The following is a 19,554-nucleotide window of genomic DNA, read 5'->3' as shown; positions in this document are numbered from 1 at the left end:
TCTACCTAGAACTCCTAAAGAAGCTGTTCCCAGGAAGAGACCTCGCCACAAGCCGGGGGCGTGGCCTCCAGGCCCAGCTCCGGCACTTTCCATGGCTTTGTTGAGGCCCTTGCCCTCAACCTGTCAATAAACGGAGGCTTCGGGCCAGATAATCTGTGGCTACGCAAACACTGGGGCTCTGTGTCCTAAACCACCGCTCCTTAGTCCTCAACGAATGGCGAGCGCCTGGGAGAAGGCTTTCCTGAAGGACAGACGTGCCCCAAGGCATCCTACTCTCCAAAGCACACCTTGAACAGGGAAGGCAAACCAAGAGGTGACCGGCGGCCACAATGTCCCACTGTCGGGTCAAGACACCACCACTATTCCTAATGAGTGTGTGTGCGCGCGCGCGCACAATATACGTGTGTATGTCGGAAGAGTGGGTCCCTGACATTTGTGTTCTAAAAATTATGCAGATGATCCTGAAGTCCAGTTCTAGTGAAGAACCAGGGTTCTTGACGGGAGTATCCGTCTGCCTCTCCCGGGCCACGTGTAGGCACTGTCCTGGGCGCCCGGAACCGCAGGCCGGCAGGGGGCGCGGCGCCGTATCCGGGGCGCGGCGCTGCATCCAGGGCGCGGCGCGGCCCCGGGCGCCCACCCGCCGGCCCGGTCCAAGCTGCGAGAGCACCGCAGACCAACTGTTCAGCTCCTGAAAAGAGCGGCAGCTGCTGCCACCCTTGTTTCCCTCTTCACTGTTCTTTTCCACTCTGCTGGCCTGCAGGGTTTCAGCTTGGAAAGGAATGGCAGGGACCTCGGGGCTCCGGCCAGGGCAGCGCCCGCGTGCCGCCTCATTCCTCCGCCAGCTGAGCCCTGATCCGGCCCGGGGTGTGCGTGGCGTCGCCGGGGCGGCCACACTGGATGCACGCTCTCCCCATCAGCCTGCTTTGTGGGAAGCAGTGGTAACTGCAGACTCTCAAGGAGGAAAGGCCCTCCCGTGTCTTACTTCAAACCCCAACAAGGAGGACCTTGCAAACCAGCTAGTTCATTTCAAACCGATGTAATTATTCTTTATACCAAGTCAAACTCTGCGAGCCCTTAGATGCTATGTGTCGCCGCTGCACATACAAATTTAGTTACTCTCTTTCTTAACCACCTTTTAAATATTTGAGGATAATCTCTTTCCACCACCTTCACCCCCTAAACCATTTGCCTTCTCCGAGCTAATATCCTCAGTCCTTCCACTATTCGTGATGACTCTGTTCTATTAACCATCTAGTTCTTTCCTCTGGCCTTTCCAAAGCCTCCTCCACGGTATCCGGATCTGAATACAACAACCAAGCCACAAGGTTCAGACTTGGCAAATTCACACGGCCCTACCTTCTCTAGGATTTTATACAGGGGACATAAACTTTAATAAAGGAAGTCATCACACCTTCCAGAGAGCACACCAGTATTTGCTCTGAAAGTCATAGCAAACATTCATCCAGAATCCTGGAGATGCTTCTACTGGGTCACTCTGATACCAGTAGGGTTGGGGGAATCCCAAAACTGTTAAGGGAAAAAGAAGTACCAGGGAGTGACATGCTACTGGCCCAGGTCTGTCACCCTGCTGGGCCACTGGAATGCAGTGGGCACAGGTGAAGGCAGAAGACTAGGCTCCACGGCTCTACAACCCCTGACAGGCTGCAGCGGCCCCGACCTCCCACGATGCCGTGCTACCCGCGAAGCGAGGTTCCAGGCTGTTCTCTTTAGGTGCCAAGGTTCTCCAAGGCATTCCCAGGCCTACGTGGGAGACGCACTAGGCTGGGAGTCGGATCATGACCTGGACCTTTCTGCACCGCGGCGGCTGGTGATTCACAAAGCTGCCTTGTCATCGGGCAGAAAGCTGGCCTAGAAACCAAGTCTGACCAGCCTAGGAATACAGCGCAGCCCTGTACATGCCTGTTACACAAGCCGGCGGATGCCAAGCGTTTGGACTAACTGAGCAGGATTGCAGGGATTTAAAAACAACACACGTGCACGCACACGCCCACACCCCACCCAGCTTCTCGGGGCCTCCTTCTTCGGGTGCTAGGTTCCACTTCCTCTGATTCACCAGCAATCCTCCAGATTAGCTAGGAGGACATGGGGCAAGTAAACAGGAAGCTAGGAACAACCTAGCTTCCTAGCCAGGACCCCCCTCTCCCCCAGCTGCGCTTGTTTAAACATTTTCACTTGAATTTTCTAGATGTAAATTGAAAATCCCTAGGCAGCATCCCCTGATCTGGTCTGAAACTCTGCTCCCCTGCGCCTCATGCACTGTTCAGGCTGAGGCCCCTTCACCCCGAGTGTCCCCTGGCTGTCTCCAGTTACATCTGTTGAAGCCCAGCCCCAGGGTCTCCTCCACTCTTCAGACCCGGATGGGCTCAGCCACCAGCGCTCCTTGCTTTCCCTTGCCTCCTCTGCCTGTCTCATGGCATTTATCACTCCCTACCTTATGCTGTGGGTACACACACGGTCTTCCTTCTCCTACTGTAGGAGGAGCTCAGATGGCAGGGACCCATCTGCCCTTTGGGTCCCTCAGCACCCAGCGCAGAACCCTGCAGAGGAAACTCGGATACTGGTTGCCTGAGGGAAAGCGCCTCGCCGTGGAGACCTCGGTGCCCTCCCAGAGGACGCCTGGCAGCGTCCTGGCAGTGGGTCGCACTAAGATCCGCAGGCCCCTGGCTCCAAACCAAGGTCCCCCTGAGGAAAGCCACAGACCACGTGGTTCTCGCCACGTCATCAAAAAAGCACTCACCTCTTGCCTGACAGGAGAAGGCACAAAACCAAGATTCCTTCCTGAGCGCTCGTTACAGAGCCAGCCATCTGCAGCTGGAAGACAAACTCATGATAGGCCAGAAAGCAGGCTCTCAACACTGGCGCCAAGAGAACTCAACTGCCATTATGTTCTAGGACATGATGAAATCACCCATGAACAAGAACTTCTCATCATTCCCGAAGAAAGTGAGGCGGCGGTGGGGGGGGGGGGGGGGGGCGGGGCTAGGCAGGGGAACATGCCCTCAGCAAGCCCACTAACCCTCGCCACTGTCCCCACCCTGCGAGCAGAAGCCTGTCACCTTACAGACGTGTTCCCACGGGTCCCTAAAGGACAGCTGCTCTCCTCATTCACAGCTGGATTCAGAAAATGCAGCTCTTATTTGAAAGTGCAGTTGAAAAATTCAGACAGGCTCAGTTTAGAAAAACACAGAATTCTAAGACCCTGCCATTTGCAGCCCCTTGGTCTACACCTCTGAGACAATTCAGAACAAGCCACTCGTTTCCATCTCTTTAAACTGCTAGCGTGATTCCTTCCTCTCCCAGGTCAGGCTTCCTGCCTCCTTCCTGAACTTCTCCCACGAGCAGAGCTCCCTGCACGCTGCCTGCTGCACGCACAGGTGCTCACCAACCCGTGGCATCTCCAACGACGGGGCCGGATAATCCTGAACAACCCTCGCTCGCGACGGTTTCAAGAGTTCACAGTGGGCTGGCCCCATGCATACACCTCAGACAGGGTGGTGGCTCCCAGCTGGGTCTGGGGTCACCCAGCCTCTGGATATCTTTGGAGGGTGGTGTTGAGGAGGAAGTTCTTCCTGACTTTCAGATTATAATAGAAACATTACCATTAGGGTACAAGGCCTAGAAGATGCAAGAAGACTTTCATGGGAGATTTATGTTGATTGAAAACAAAGCATCATGAAAAATTTTAGGATTTTCTCAGAAGTCAAAAATACATTTAAGAAAAAGAGTCTGTTTTATTGAAGTAACTAAAAACAAAATTTGGGGTAATTCACTGGTGCAACTTCTTCCCAAACACAGCAGCGAGTAGAAAACAAGACAAACATACAAGGAAATGGCCTCATTTGTACCCAGCTCCGTATAGGAGCCTGGGCCCAGGGGAGGGGGAAGCAGATCTGGTGCCAGTGTGGGCAATGAGCCCTCTCCCCTGGTAGTCCTCTATCTGCTATCGCTGTGATTCCTCAACCTAAGATGAAAACTACCCCGCCTCACATGGGGCGAGGGATGTACAGATGCAAAGTTAAGCTATAGAATCGGGAACTACAGTACAGGGGGCCCCAAAATATGGGGACAGACGCGGAAAAAGTCTGTCGGGTAAAAGTTTAGTTCGGAACATAACGGATGATAGGAACTTGACTTAAGAAATTATATTATAGTCATACAATAAAAACCAGGCAGTCATTTAAAAGACAGAGCAGCTCTCTAAGCACTAGAGTGGGACACTGACCAACACACACCATTTGGCACGAAAGTTCAAGGTACAGAATACTATGTTTAGTAGGATCTCACTTTATACATCTATGCACACACATGTGCAAGCTTCTGACTAGAAGAGAAAATGTCCGTTAGCAGAATTTACTTCTGGAAAGTGGGACTGGATGTTCACCGCCTTCTGTACTGCTTAATTTTTTTTTTCCAACAAGCACGTTACTCCTAATTTTAAAAACTAGTAATAATAGGGCTGCATGCTTGTAAAACCTTTCTGGAGGACTCACTGGCAATGTCTATCAAAAGCCTTAAAACATAACTTTTTTTTTTTTTTTTTGGCTGTGTTGGGTCTTCGTTGCTGCACACGGGCTTTCTCTAGTTGGGGCGAGCGGGGTCTACTCTTTGTCGTGGTGCGCGGGCTTCTCATTGCGGTGGCTTCTCTTGCTGCGGAGCACGGTCTCTAGGCGCGCGGGCCCAGTAGTTGTGGCTCGCGGGCTCAGTAGTTGTGGCTCACGGGCTCTAGAGCACAGGCTCAGTAGTTGTGGCACATAGGCTTAGTTGCTCTGCAGCACGTGGGATCTTCCCGGACCAGGGCTCGAGCCCGTGTCCCCCGCATTGGCAGGCAGATTCTTAACCACTGCGCCACCAGGGAAGTCCCTCACGTAACTTTTAACCAGCTAACCAGTTCATTTCTGGGGACCGTGGAGTAGAAGATCTCAGCTGTACACAAATAGGTAATCCTCATCCTTGTTCTGTGAGGTAGGTGTGGATTCTGTTACGATGAGGAAACTGAAGCCCTGAAAGATGCAGGCCCTTCACTAAGAGCAGGGGGCTGCAAGCAGGTGGCAGGACTCCAGCGTCCATGCCGGACCCTCAGCTTCCCCGCCTGCACAGACGACACGGGGAGACGCCGCCATGTCAGCCGCGGTGCGGCAAGCTGCTGAGATCACAAGTGCCTTCTATTTGGGGCTTTTCTGAATTTTCCAGATTTTCTACTGTGAATACGTATTAATTCATAACGAGAGAACTTTCAAAGTTATCTTTTGAAAACGTAATGAATGAGTAAGCATATCCAATGAACAGCTTGTAAATTTATTTTAGACAAGACTTGGTAAATGCCCCCAATTTAATGGGAGTGTCTAGTGTGCACCCACAGGACTGGAATGCAATAAAGCAGTAACTAATGGACCATAATCTGGTTTCTGAATAAAGGATGTGTTGACAGAAGGACGCTGACCTGCATACTGTTTAGAAAAGGAAAGTCAAAGAGAACAGCTTCATCGGTGTTGATCTAATAGAGAAAAAGCTATGAACTCAGCAGCCGGAGCTGGACAGAGCTGCCCCTGCAGGACCCCGAGCTCCCCGGCATGCTGTGATCCTGGGCTCCCTAAGCAGGCTTCCATCCGTCACACGGCTCCTCCCCAGGGGGATGCACATCAGTCAGCCTCGTCTCCTGTTAACACTGTGGCCCCACTGAGCTGAGGACTGCCTCGGAAGAGCCCCGGTGACTCAGAGTCAGCAAACAGACCAGGTGTATGGCCTCGCCAGGGATTAGGCCAGACCCAAAGCTCGGCCCACCTCTACACTCTCCCGTGAACTCCTCGACCAGGAAGGGCAGTTTGAGTGGAGTTTTCTGCTTACACCAGAAGGCATCCGCACTGATGGATGGAGCCCATTCTGCAACTCAGCAGTTCTCATGAAGACGTCCTTGCTCATCTCTGACCTAAAGTAATGATAGTACCAATGAAGCCCATTTCCTCTCGTTGTGTCCTAGGTGAAGATGAAGAAAAGCGATCAACTGTTGTCTTTAAGAAACGTCTTTGTACATTCCTTAACTTTCCCAATTACAAAAATAAAATATTCTAACTATTAAAAAGTCAACGGGGGCTTCCCTGGCGGCGCAGTGGTTGAGAGTCCGCCTGCCGATGCAGGGGACACGGGTTCGTGCCCCGGTCCGGGAAGATCCCACATGCCGCGGAGCGGCTGGGCCCGTGAGCTATGGCTGCTAAGCCTGTGCGTCTGGAGCCTGGGCTCCGCAACGGGAGAGGCCACAGCAGTGAGAGGCCCGCGTACCGCAAAAAAAAAAAAAAAAAAAAAAAAAGTCAACGGCTCATAATTATACAAAGAGTCTTCCGTAATTTCATGCTCTAAAGCAGCAATCTTCAAATGTTTTGGTCTTGGGACCCCTTTATACTCTTAAAATTATCGAGGGTCCCCAAGATCTCTTGTTTATGTGGGTTATACCTATCAGTAGTTACCTTATTGAAAATTGAAACTGAGAAACTTTAATATTAATCCATTCAAAACACTATACCCATTGTTAATATAAATAACATTTTTATAAATGAGATTTTGTAAATCTTTTTAATCTCTGGCTTATCTGCTCTGTACTTGATCCTTGTAACATGCTTTTTTTGGTTGAAATAAACCTGGCCTCATCCTTAAGGTGGCTCCAGTGTGGACAATGAGCTTTTCATACTGTTTCATTAAAACCCACCAGTCTCGCACTCTGAATGGACCTTTTAACCACGTGTCAAGCGTTGGTTATGTGAAACATGTGGAAAAATGATTCACTGAATTATTTAGCTCCTCGAAATATTGATACATTTTCTTAGGTACTATTTTGGAAAATCACATTTGTCAATGTGACCACCACATAATTACGGACCCCCGAAAGGATCTGGGAACCCCTAGATGTCCTCAGACCATAATTTAAGAACCACTGTTCTTAACATATCCACTTTTAGCTGTTTAGCATATGTCCCTCAAGACACCATGCATACACACATGTATACATGTGCTGTTTTGTAACTTAACTTTTCCATACCTTGAACACCTATGTTTATTTACATAGTTACCACATTCTTTTCAACAACTATACAGTATTCTATCACTGTTATATATTATTATTATAGAATACTACTATATATCACTGCAAAAGATATTCTTGTACAAGTACTGTTATTCCCTTGTGTGACTATTTCTGTAAGATAAATTTATGAAAATGAAATTGCAGGGGAGAAGGCAGAGAAGGGGAATGGGATGCCTTCCTTCCAGTCCTTCCCCAATCCTGGGGCCACAAACAGCAGACCATTCATCAAGGATTTGTGTCCAAGGCCTGAAAGTTCATTACTCAAGATGATGAATGCAAACGTGTATGCAGTTGAGGCTAAAAATCAGGTGGGACTAGAGGAAAAAACACAACTTACTAATGACACGTTGGAACTCAACACACATTTGAAGGTTAGCTTGCATTTTGTCATTTTCTTGAATGATATCCAACTAATTGAAATTGCCTCTCTGCAAGAGCAGATGCAGTTAAGGAAGAGCATCTGAAGCTAAAAATCAGAAAACCAAGTTCTTGGACAATACACAGAAAACTTTGTGTCAGCACCTAGTGTTTTTTAGAAAACTGACGTAAGAAGCAAGAGAAAGAGGTTGGTGCCCATTCTGTTTTACGGCGCTTATTTCCCAGAACCCACACCATCACTATGACCATTCTTTTCGATCTTTCCTAATCTTTTAGGTAAAACATGATACCTTATTGTTTTAATGTGCATATCTGTGGTTATAAGGGATTTTAAACACCTTGCCGTTCTCTTTACCTGCATGAACTTGGCTATTTTATTGCCAATCTTAAGTACAGCTGACAACCTAAGAATACACCAAACACCCTCCTTCCAAGTTTCTAGTCTCCATATGTATTTTGGTAATCTTCCTCAGCCCCGCCTCCCCAGGCTGGGACAGGCCTCGCATCCCACAGACGTTACCCCTCCCCTAGAGAGCAGAGATCAGAGGACACACACCCCCTCCACTTCTCCAGTCAAGGACAGCACCTCCCTCCCCGAATACTTGAAGACAGGATTCTCTGACCTGCAAAACGAGGCCAGCCCACGGCTCCTTAGGGCCCATCACGGAAGTGAACAGAGAGCGCTCATGAAAACTGAGAAGGCCACCTCTCTTAAACAATTTCTGCAGCTCCGCAAGGAAGGCTAAGGGTTTGTCTCTTGGGGGAGAATGAACATCTCTGTCATGTCTGTGGGGGAATGAGCCACAGGAAAGAAGGAGCAGCCTTTGTGAGCCCTGCCTACTTATCACTTGGAAACATCTGGAGAATGTGGGCAAGGAGTGAGGTGAACAGGAGGCCAGGGCCCTGGAGAACAGCACTGGGCAAGAGGGGGCAAACGTCTGACCTGGCCAGTCTCAGGGCTGGTTTCCTGCTCAGGGACTCTGTGATCTGTCCATAAGGTTTCTTATCCAGTATCGTGAAAAATTTAGCTTCTCAAATTGGGTTCTGAAGTCCCTGTAGTGCTGAGGCAGGCATTGCAGGAGCAAAACTGCGCAGCTTCTGACCACTGCTGGGTGGGAGAAACTGCCTGAGGACTGTGGCCCTCGTCCTGGGCCCTCTGTGAACATCCTTGCCCACCTTGCCTCGAAGATCTACAGCAACGTCAGGCCCGGGCCCAGAGCGGGAGACACTGATGGCTGCAGGGTGCAGAAAGGCCTGGGCACTGGCTCTGTAAACAAAGAGGCACCCAAAGTGCCAACAGCTGGGGCACTTTTAGAGCCACACTTAACAGATGAATGACTTTAACCAAAAGGGGGAGAAAAAGCAGAAGGGCAGCGCTATTCATGAGAGACTTGAGTTAGGGAAAATGTGAATTTAGAGTCTCTACAGGGAGGTACAGTAATAGATAAAAGATGAAAGTGGAACAAAAACATATCTTTCAATCCTTTACATCTTCAAATCTTAAGAATATAAGTATAGGGCTTTCCTGGTGGCGCAGTGGTTGAGAGTCCGTCTGCCGATGCAGGGGACGCGGGTTCGTGCCCCGGGAGGATCCCACATGCCGCGGAGCGGCTGGGCCCGTGAGCCATGGCCGCTGAGCCTGCGCGTCCGGAGCCTTTGCTCCACAACGGGAGAGACCACAACAGCGAGAGAGGCCCGCGTACCGCAAAAAACAAAACAAAACAAAACAAAGACTATAAGTATGATCTCACTTAGAGATAACCTTGAAAGGGAATGAAACCAGGCCAATGACCCCATAGACACAAGTCTGCTATCATATAGACTTTTAGCTTTTGCTTTTGTTGGGTGGATACCGGGATGGAGACAGGTATTACACAGGGTAAGAATGGCCTAAAATCTTTAAGAACTATTGTAGACAGCCAAATTTCTGATGAACCAAGTCCAAGAATAGCAAACTTACACCCTTCTTCCTTTTCTGCTCCCAGCCCTTTGCATTAAGTGGATCTGTAAGCAGGTATAGCTGTGCAAGGGTCCTCGGGGGCACTAAGCACACTGCATTAGGGAGGACCTGCCCCCGTGCCCACGTTATTTTATGACAGAGCAAATGTCTTCTATAGGCACCACAATGACCCATAAAAACATGAGGGGAAAAGAATTATACTACTATTGCCAACTGGATCCTTTATGGCATTTAATCTCATTTTCCCAATAAGGGACCTGCAGCCTAAAATAACGAAGAGGCTCGCCCAAGTTATATCACATAATTGGATAACAGGATCCAAGCTCTCGATGCCCGGCTCATGCGCTTCCCAGCTCTCAAAGAGCTTGCTAAAAATGCAGATTCTGCCTCTCCCCCACTCTGATTCTGTTGGTATAGGAAGGGGCCCAGGAATCTGCATTTTTAGCGAGCACCACAGGGGACTCTGGGGCTGCTGGTCCATTTGGGGAACACCAAGATATGCCATACTGGTGAGAAGACCAGTGGAAACACAAAGACAATACTAAAGGCCAGCGGCCATCCCCAGTCGCCTCTGCCCAAGGTCGACCAAGAACGCTGCACTGGGAGCTCATGCTCTTACCTCAGATGGCATTTCACAGGCCTGGCTCGAGATTGGACCTCCAACCAGAAACCCATTTAAAGACTCAAACCTGCTCTCTGAGACGCTAGTTTCGTGTGTAGGATGAGGACTGAACGCTGCAGGGATCTGGACTACTCAAGCTCATGCCTGTCTCCTAGAATACAGTTCACTGGACAAGCTCGTCAGGCCTTTAGCTGTTGTCTCAACTGAAATGCGGGAAAGGTAAGTCTTGCTGCTCTCAGGAATCAAATCCTTTTTCTCAGATTAAATTCTTCACCCAAACCACTGCAGCTCTGGAACTCGAAAGTTCTGCGCGGGTGACTTCCCACTCACGCACAAGTGGGTGACCAAAGTAACTGCTGGACAGTTTGAAGAAAAAAAGAAAAAAAATGAGGCCAAGAGTCTTCAAAGCTACTAGAACGTGCTGCTGGTTTGAGGAGTGGAACCCAAGAAGACACAGACTCCGTGTCTCCGAGGACAGACACGGCCATCTCCCAGCCCCACGGCTGAGGCACTCGTTGTGTCTCTCCGCTTCCGTGGGACGCTTTTGAGGACCTAAGCTTGATGCGCTAACCCCACAGGGCTGCTGGCCAGTGGTCTCTGAAGAACCCTGCAGGGAAAGGCGTGTGCCAGGTCCCTGGGGACCCTGAGAATCGCCTGTGTCCTTCAACCACACGCAAGGATTTGAAACGCCAACCAAGATCTTCTGAGCCAAGCTAGCCTGTCAGCGTGGCAGATAAAAATCTTTGAAACTATGGGGGCCTTGAGGGCAAAGTATTCTTATCCAGAAAAAGGTCTGCGGTAGACATCTAGTATTTTGGCTGTCCAACAGCTGCCCCCTGCTCCATTTCTGCAAATTGTTCTTTCTTTGAGGGATGCCCAACCCTGAACCCCATCCACATGGTCATACCATCATAGTAAAATACCATCCTGCCCTCGGTCACTGATAGCTGACCCAGGCTGGCCAGACCCCACCAAGCTGGACCCACTGGCATCCTTCCACACAGTATTTTCAAAGTGGCAGTAAGAAGCATGGCTGAGGGACTTCCCTGGTGGTACAGTGGACAAGACTCTGCACTCCCTGTGCAGGGGGCCTGGGTTCGATCCCTGGACGGGGAACAAGATTCCAGCATGCATGCCACAACTAAGAGTTTGCATGCCACAACTAAGGAGCCCATGTGCCACAACTAAGGAGCCGGCAAGCCGCAACTAAGGATCCAGCAGGCTGCAACTAAGGAGCCTGCGTGCCACAACTAAGGAGCCGGCGAGCCGCAACTAAGGAGCCCTGTATCTGCAACTAAGACCCGGCGCAACCAAATAAGTAAATAAATATTTTTAAAAACGAAGCATGGCTGAACCTGGGAGTGTGGACACTTTCGGCAGCCACATTCCAAAATGTAGGGGAAAAATTTTTTACATAAAAAGGAGAGGAAAGGAGAATACAGTGGCCTTCCTAGGTTCCCCATCAACCCTGGTTCTAGTCTGTCTCTGTACACATGCAGCCCTACAAGGTTCTCCTTTTGCAAGAGTTGGTTCAAACTGAGTCTCTATTACTAACACAGAGTCTTCAGACATGAAAAAATGACAAGTGGTCTAAACTACAGCGATCATATTGCTGCAAAGAGGCCCACCTCTACCAGATGTTATAAGCTTCTTAACACCTAGATACTTCCTATTCACCTCTGTGTCCTCCACAACACTTTATAACTAGCAGACACCTGGTCAACATCTGTTGAATATGATCCAAAACTATTCTCTGATGTTGGAAAACAAACAAACAAACAACAATCTCAGCTTCTTGTTTTAAAGGACTTTTTCAGGTCTAAAGAGCAAGAAGCATCTGTGTGACCCTCGCAGCTCTCCAAACGAGCTCGCTAGGGGAGGGGAAGGGAAGTCACAGGAGCACAGAACTTCAGAGTTACCCTGTTGTGAGGACAGGAAACCAGCACTCTCAGAGCAGAGCAGGGCGTCGCCAGTCATGGGACAGAACCTCTGCCCACACGGGCGCCCCTGGACACCAGCTTCCCCGGGTTCTGCCCTCACCGTGCATCAATCAGTTATCTCCAGGCCAGACTCTGCCAGCCTCCAGCTCCACATTCTGAAATGTTTAACATACTCTTCCGCTGATGTAATGGCAAACCACCTTCCCCCATAAGCAGCCACTCCTCCTGACGCCCCTAGTGCTGTGATGAACCCCACTTTCCCCATGATGGCTTATCAAGGTTATTACTGCCATATAGTGGCACACTATGGAGTGAGGGAAGACATTATAGGATACACTGACCTAGAAAATATTTGTAATATGTGCCCCCCAAAAGTACTAAAATGCAGTGATTAAACAGGGTCTTGGGGCCGGACACATCTGGTTGAGTTTGTCCGCCTTAGGTGAGTTACTTAAATTCTGAGTCATATTTTTTAAACTAGACACTTTCAGTACCTCTCTTGTGGAAAAGTTATAAAATTCAAATAAGACGATGTAAGGAAAGCATTTACCTTGTGCCTATCGGGAGATACACCCAGATATTAACAGTGACTATCTCCAGGTGCTAGGACTGTAATTTTTCGTTGTTTTGCTTAGCTGTACTTTCCATTAAAACACTTAAGTCATCTCTGGTTCCTCAGCATCACTGTCCCTGACTCCTAACATTGTATCAGCAATTCCTGCAGATTCTGTTTCAGAGATGTAGTCCCCATTTGATTCTTGTTTCCCATTCCCGGGTCCCCATGCTGCTGGAAGCTCTCACCTGCCCCGACCATACCTCTAGCGTCTGCCAGGCCCAGCTCTCCCTCCTCAGCACCCTGCTATCACATCAACGCTTCCAAGCCAGCTCTCCGGCTCAACCCCTTCCTTTGCTACTGGAGGCTTTCCGCAACCCACCTGGCCCCGGCCCCCGGCCCCTCGCAGCTGCAATGTCCACCCCTGCGTTATTCCAATGGGAGCGCCCTTCGGGCTGGCTGTGCTGCTAGAGTCCTCTCATCCTCTCTCTTCTTAAAATGCAGCCACGTTCTGATGCCTTCCGCACTACTGCTGCTGGAAGCTAGCCCTCTTTCTGCGCTGGCACAGGACTGTTTCAAAAGGAACTAATTTCATTCTGCCAGGACTTCTGGTTAGGTCCCTTGACACAGATCTGACCTCAGGCCTTCAGAGTCAATAGATCAACACAAACTACTAGGCAGATAATTCAGGCACGAACTCTCCGTTCTGATCTTGCAAGGCCCCCCAGTGGGAGCCTCAGTTTGAGGTGACCACTCAGACCCCACCGCCCTAGGTTAGTAAATCTCAAAAAGCCAGAAAACCAGAGTACTTCGAAAGACCTCGTGATGTTTCTTGGAAGGGACCTGTCAAGGCCTGTAGCCATATTTTGTCTTGTTCTCAGCTAAATATCAGACAGACCTAAGATGGCTGTTTACTTTCCTTGTGCTTCAGATAGTTAGGCTTTGAGAGAGCTCTGGTCCAAGGCATAATGAGAAGGCTGTGGCTATACTTCAGTTGCACCAGGAGGGACCTGGAAAAACACTTTCGGGAAGGGCATGTTTACTCCCACTTGGGAGTGTGTGAGACTCCAAAGCACTTTCACAAAGCAGAGAGAGCTTCACAACAGGAAAAAACCTCTCTGAGGTTTTCCTGTCTCTGTTCTGGTAACTTAACCAGGATGGGTCTTCCTATTTCACCCCCGTATTTATGCTGCATCCAAGTTCAGGCTGTAAACATACTCGGTGTACATTTATCTAATTAAAACACAGCTTACCAGCTGTGCAATGCTGGTGTCGATTAATGTTTATTAATGAATTTAGAACAGTTGGCTTGGAATTTAAGTCATTCTGTAAGAAGCTTAGAAAAATCTTTTCGTAGAGAACTGGAAATCACTTCAGTGGCAGCCACGGGGGGGGGGGGCGGGAAGACAATATCTAATTGATTAAAAGGTGTTAAGGCTGTTTTTCTAGATTTAATTCTTAGTTTTCAGAACAGATATGCTCCTGAAAAAATTCATAAGTTGAATTTTTCTGAAGAATATCTTAATGCACTCGACGCATATTTAAAGGATTCCTATTATAAATTTTTTGGTAAATTTATTCTTGGGGAAAAAGCAGTTTTCATATATCAGATTTCCTTAATAAAGTATTTACCTGTGCCAGGAGAGGGGAAAAACCTGCACTAGGTAAAAGGAATGGGCAACTTCTAAAAAGAGAGAGGGTGGCCAGGGGAAGGTGCTCAGGGGCCCTGCGGGAGGGTTAGAAGGAGGAAGTTCTGTTCTCTTCTAGGCTGGCCTAAGCCTGGAGAAGGCTGGAGAAAGGCTCCCTGCCACCCAAATCCCTGTCCTTGAGTTGCTTCTGGCGTCACCCTAAGTCGTGCGTCCTGGTCCACAAACACCTAACATACTTCCCAACGACTGCGAAAAACTAAGCCCCATTGTTTGGAGCCCGGACACAACCTGAAGAACCTGCACGGGCTTCACCCAGACGGCGAGGATGCCACCGCCCCACTCCCCCCGAGCGGGCTCGGGGTGTCGCCGTACCGCGCGGACACGGTCAGGTCGAGCGGTGGCTTTCACGGCCATCTGTGGGCCGGAGCCGCTCCGCCGTAATCCAATTCTGCACGCGCCGCCTCGGGCGCGGGGGAGGGGCGAGGGCTGTTCCCATCTGCCGTCTACACTCGCAAGGACAAAAAGCTGTTCCTCTTCAGGGCAGAAGAACACAATCGCACACAGCTCTGAAGCCCTCGCGCGCAGCGACGGCCGCTCCCCGACCCGGGGGTTCTGCTGCCCTCTGGGGAGGGGTGACCAGCCGCCCCCGGCCCTAGGCCAAGCGCCAGCCCCACGCCGCGCCTCCCGGGTCTCTAAGCCAGCTGGGGCCGGACTAGGGGAGCCCGGTCTCCAAAAAGCTGCCTTTTGAGAGGGGTGCCCTCCCAGGGCGAGGGTCCAGTCGCGGGCACAGAGCGGACAGCGTCCCTCTTTCGGCGCCGGCGCTTGGGTTAAAAGAGCCGGAGACAGGCGGGTGTCGCGGGGACTTCCGGCGAACTTTCCCGGGACGGCGAGCCGGGAGGGGAAGGACCCCCGCCCCAGCCCGCGGACCTCCCTTACCATCTCCTTGCGCAGCAGGGCCAGCGCGGCGTCCAGATTAGGAGGCTTGGCGGGCAGCGCCGCGGCCCGCGCCCCGCCGCCGCCAGCGCCCCCGCGGCTCAGCTCGTCCTGGATGCGCGACTTCTGCGCGTACAGCCGCTCCAGGTGCCTCCAGCCCCCCGACGCGCCGCCGCCCGACGCCGAGTGCAGCAGCCCGCTCAGGCTCTTGGGCAGCGGGGGCAGCCCGTCCACCCGCAGCCCGCGCACCGAGCCGGTTGCCCCGGGCCCGCTCATTACGCCCGGCCAGACCGCTAGCCCTCAAGTCCTGCGCCTCCGCCGCCGCCGCCGCCGCCGCCGCCTGGGGCCCAGGCTCCGCGGCCCGCCCCCTTTCCGGCGGCGCCCCGCCCACTTCCCCTCCCCGCCGCGCTGCCCCCGCCCCTCTCTGCGTCCCCGCCCCGCGCCCTCGCCCCCTTGGCGCCCCACCTCCCGGGCTCTCCTACGGCCCCGCCCACTTAGCGCCCACCCGACCTCCGGCGCTTCGGCGCTCACCCCCGCGTTCCCGGTTCACCGTGGACCCCTACCCCGTACCCCCCGCGCCCTACCCCGTACCCCCCGCGCCCACCCCCACCGCTGCGCCCATCCCCGGCGCAACCTTGAGAACCTCTCGAGACTCCCGCCTCTCCCCCGCGCCCTCCTCGCGCGATCGAGCCCTGCCCGGGCTGCCCCACTCCCGGCGAGGTGGGTTCCGCGACCAGCCCCCAAAGCTGCTTGTAAGTACTGATGGGGGAGGGTCACCTCAGACGCCACCCGACGAGGCGGGCTAGTGCGGGGAGTCGGGGTACAGAGGCTCCCCCTCGGGGCGGGCAGGACGTCGGGGAGGTTTGGCCGTGCTGGTGATCCCACCGGCGGTCACCGTCCCCGGAGGCCAGGATCCACCTGGCGGCGTCCGCGCTGACCAAGGTGGGAGGAGGCGGGGCTCTGGAGGCACTAGTTCGCTCCGGGGCGCGCTGGCCTTCTCAGTAAATGGCAGTGTCCAGCCGTGCCGACAGCAGCCAAGAAGAGCGCCAGGTCCACTTTGGGAACTTCAAAATGCGAACGAACACGTCTTTCAGCCTGGCTGTGAACGCGAGGGTAGTTCTCAACGGAAATAGCAGAGTGGAGAACGGGATTATCGCTCAGAAACTGTCCATCAGCTCTGAGGCGAAAATAAACACGATTCACACCTCAGAGAGGGAGAGAAAAGAGAGAGAAGCAGGCTCTACCCTTTGGAGGAAGAATAAAAATGACAGATGTTATAACCAGATTAGAGACAGAAAAGGTAAAAACAAAAGCTAGGGACCGATTTGCAGAGACCACCTCATTGCAGATTGAAAACTACTGCAGTATATAGAGAGTGGATAAATTTAATGCCCATTGATCGTTGGTTTTCATTATAAAAGGGACTTAATTGTTCTAAATGTATTCAATAGGATCACAATTATAAAGTGTTCTGAGCGCTTCAGGCATTCAACATAAAAGAGCCCTGCACTTTTGGGGGTTTTTCCCCTTTAATCTACCACCCCCCTTAAAACCCTCTCCAGAATCAGCATTCTCGCTGGACCCTTGCGACTGGGTGAGACCAACATGGAGAAGCCCCAGCGCACGCAGTGTGATTCAAGGGTATCAGGAAAGCTTCCCACCCCACCCAGTGCCCAGAATTTTCCTTCTCATCACCGTGCCTCACCTTCCACTAATTGCCTAGTTCCCTTTCCGGATTTCAGGGATTCATTCATTCGCCTATTTAAACAGTGGGTTTCTGGGAGAGTTACAGATTTGCTGGTGCCGAGACTAAGGGAGAGGAAGAGATGGGACATTTGATCTTTGGTTCACACCCTGGTGTCCTGCAGTAGCTAACAGAAGTCACTGAAGTGAGGTGTTCGGAGGTTCGGTTATGTGATGGTACAATAAGAAAAGAAATAATTTCAAAGTATCTGGGCACTGAACTCATTTGAAAGCACGTACTTGAGATAATTACGGATGGCAAGAAGGAAAGAGGCTTGGGGCCAGCGGGATAGCAGCATGAGATCCCTGATGCCAGGACGAGAGAGACAGTTTACATGATACAAACCCTACAATATTAAAGGCAGCTTCTGTGTTCAGATATATACTCAACGAGATGAACACATTGAAATTGTCCCCTTTATATCAATTGTCCCCTTTATATCAACAAACAACATCCAGTGTGAATAGTCGAAATTTCTCCAGAATTTCTGTGGTACTGATTAAGACTTTATTTGTATAAACCCAAAACATAATTATGCAAGAGCCCACCAAATATTTTGACACCCATGGGGCATGTCAGATAGTACCTGCTTATTCAAGTGCAGATATAAGGTACCTTTTAAGGTTCATGCTTATATCAGGAATGAAGTAATTTTTTAAAACTTCTGAAAATATGTGTTTTTGCTTTAATTCAAGTCTGAAACACCAGCATTCTGACCTCAAACCAGAATGAGCCCCAGCCACCTCTTATGCAGCTAAATCAGTCTTTTTTTGTTTGTTTCTCTTGTGTTTTGTTTGTGCACAGGCTCTTGGAAGTCAGAAAATACAGACTTTTTGTTTCTTTTTTTGTCACACTGCGCGGCATGTGGGATCTCAGTTCCCTGACCGGGGATCGAACCAACAACACCCACGTTGGAATGCGCAGAGTCTTAACCACTGGACCGCCAGGGAAGTCCCAGAAAATACAGACTTTTAATTCAGTGCTCTAGTCGTTAACCCACATGTCTTCTTAGACTTTTCTGTAGGTCAAGGTCCAGGACCTGGGCCTGGGAGCACTGGCCTCACATCTGCTGACACTGAGTGGATCTCAGCTTTGTCTCCCAGCCTTTTCAGCCAGGAGTGCGCTGTGAGCTCAGAGTGAACTTTCAAAGACTCACCAAGAGGCATTCTCATCTCCCTCCCCCCTGTCCTTCCACTAATCCAGCCACTTCATCCCACCCCTAATCCCTACCCACTTGGTGTGTGCTTTCTGGAACATCACAGAGTCCTTCTGTGCTTTTTTATAATTCTAAAAGTTTAATAACTTAGGTTGTGGACAGAACAGAAGGAACCTGAAAAATACATTAAAATGTCGATTGAGCTTTCTTTTTAGAGCTGATGACCTTAAATTCCGCTAAGCAGAGAGAAATTTGTCTTCTTGTCCATGGTAAACATTTTTCGCTTGTGTCAAGACCTAAAATTAGAATACTTTGAGAGCAATTGTGCAATGTATTTAGCCTCAATTTTAGCAAATGTATTTATTTCAAGATGTAATTTCTTATGTTTCTGTCATTTCTAAAACAAGTTATAAATTAAAAAGTGTACACAGAGCCTTTCAAAGGTCTTTACATGCAACTGTGTAGACACTAAGTGGGACTAAGAACTTAGCATGTAATCACAGATTCTTCTTCCTTTTTTTTTCCCCCAGGAGAAGGAAGGATTTATTACTTGCAGGAAGTAAGGAGAGCACTGCAGATCTTTCCCAAAGCATTGTCTCCGCGGATTCTTTCATATAGTTTTTATATATAAGAAAACTATATGAAAGAATCTTGTAACCTCAACAATATTGTGTTGAGTCAGGGACAAGGACAAGGCTTTTCGTAGCTGCCATTGCACCTGACACAATGCTAGGCACCTAGGGGTATTAAAAAAAATTTTAAAGAATGTATCATTAGACGTAACTTGTTGAATACCTACTATGTGTAAACCACAGTGCTAAGCTCTGTGATGAACAGAAAGATGGGTACATAAAGAGGTTCAATCCATGACTTCAAGTCATTTACAGTCTATCAGGGGAGATGACATTGTCATAGAAGTAGAAAGCAAACACTGGCAGTCCCAGCAGGGAAAGATTCTTCGTGGGGATTCAGAAAACGTATACAAGGAGCGTGTTCATTTAAATTGGGCTTGAAGGGTAAGTAGACTTTCGGTGAGTGAAGACAGACCAGGGAGGGATGGGAAGAGTCCTAGTTGGTTGGAAGGTGGGTTTCATTTGGGAGACAAAGGGCAGAGGGGTGAGAACCATGGCTCTGACCTTAGACCAGGGAGGGTTTCAGCATGCACGCTCGGAAGTTTGGACTCTACTTCTTAGGCAGGGAAGCTATTGAGCATTTTGAAGCAACACAGCCTGAGCCTTAGAAGATCTTTCTGGCACTTGCATATCCAGCAGGTTGCACGTGGAAGCAGAGGTTAGAGGCAGGGAGAGTAGTTGAGAGGCGAATGCATCTTTGAATTGAGAGGAAATGAAGGCCTGAATTAGGTGGCGGAAAGCAAAGGATAGGAAACGGAAAGCTAGCACTTGATAGATTTCTCATATATTTTTCCCATTTGACCTACACAACCTCTGGGAGATGAGTATTAGTTCGAGTTCCATCTGACGAATGCGGAATAAGGTAGCTGACTTGCCTAGGTCTTGCTCATC

General features: G+C 50.2%; 1 protein-coding gene across 2 annotated transcripts in view; it reads right to left on the bottom strand.

The window, feature by feature from the left end:
- FAM89A (family with sequence similarity 89 member A) overlaps positions 1-15,471 on the bottom strand; it is a 55,252-nt gene extending 39,781 nt beyond the window's left edge. For both annotated transcript variants that reach the window (XR_009522491.1, XM_060035098.1), the window contains exon 1: positions 15,135-15,471. Coding sequence is in view for 1 of the 2 variants with exons in the window: in XM_060035098.1 (XP_059891081.1) it covers positions 15,135-15,407 (273 nt within the window). In the remaining variant the exon portion in view is untranslated. The remainder of the gene's footprint in view (positions 1-15,134) is intronic.
- Positions 15,472-19,554: the final 4,083 nt, after the last annotated feature.

This window comes from Delphinus delphis, chromosome 16 (genome assembly GCF_949987515.2).
Source record: "Delphinus delphis chromosome 16, mDelDel1.2, whole genome shotgun sequence".
NCBI lineage: Eukaryota > Metazoa > Chordata > Mammalia > Artiodactyla > Delphinidae > Delphinus > Delphinus delphis.
Note: the sequence above shows the minus strand (reverse complement) of the source record. Positions and strands in the feature narration are given on the sequence as shown.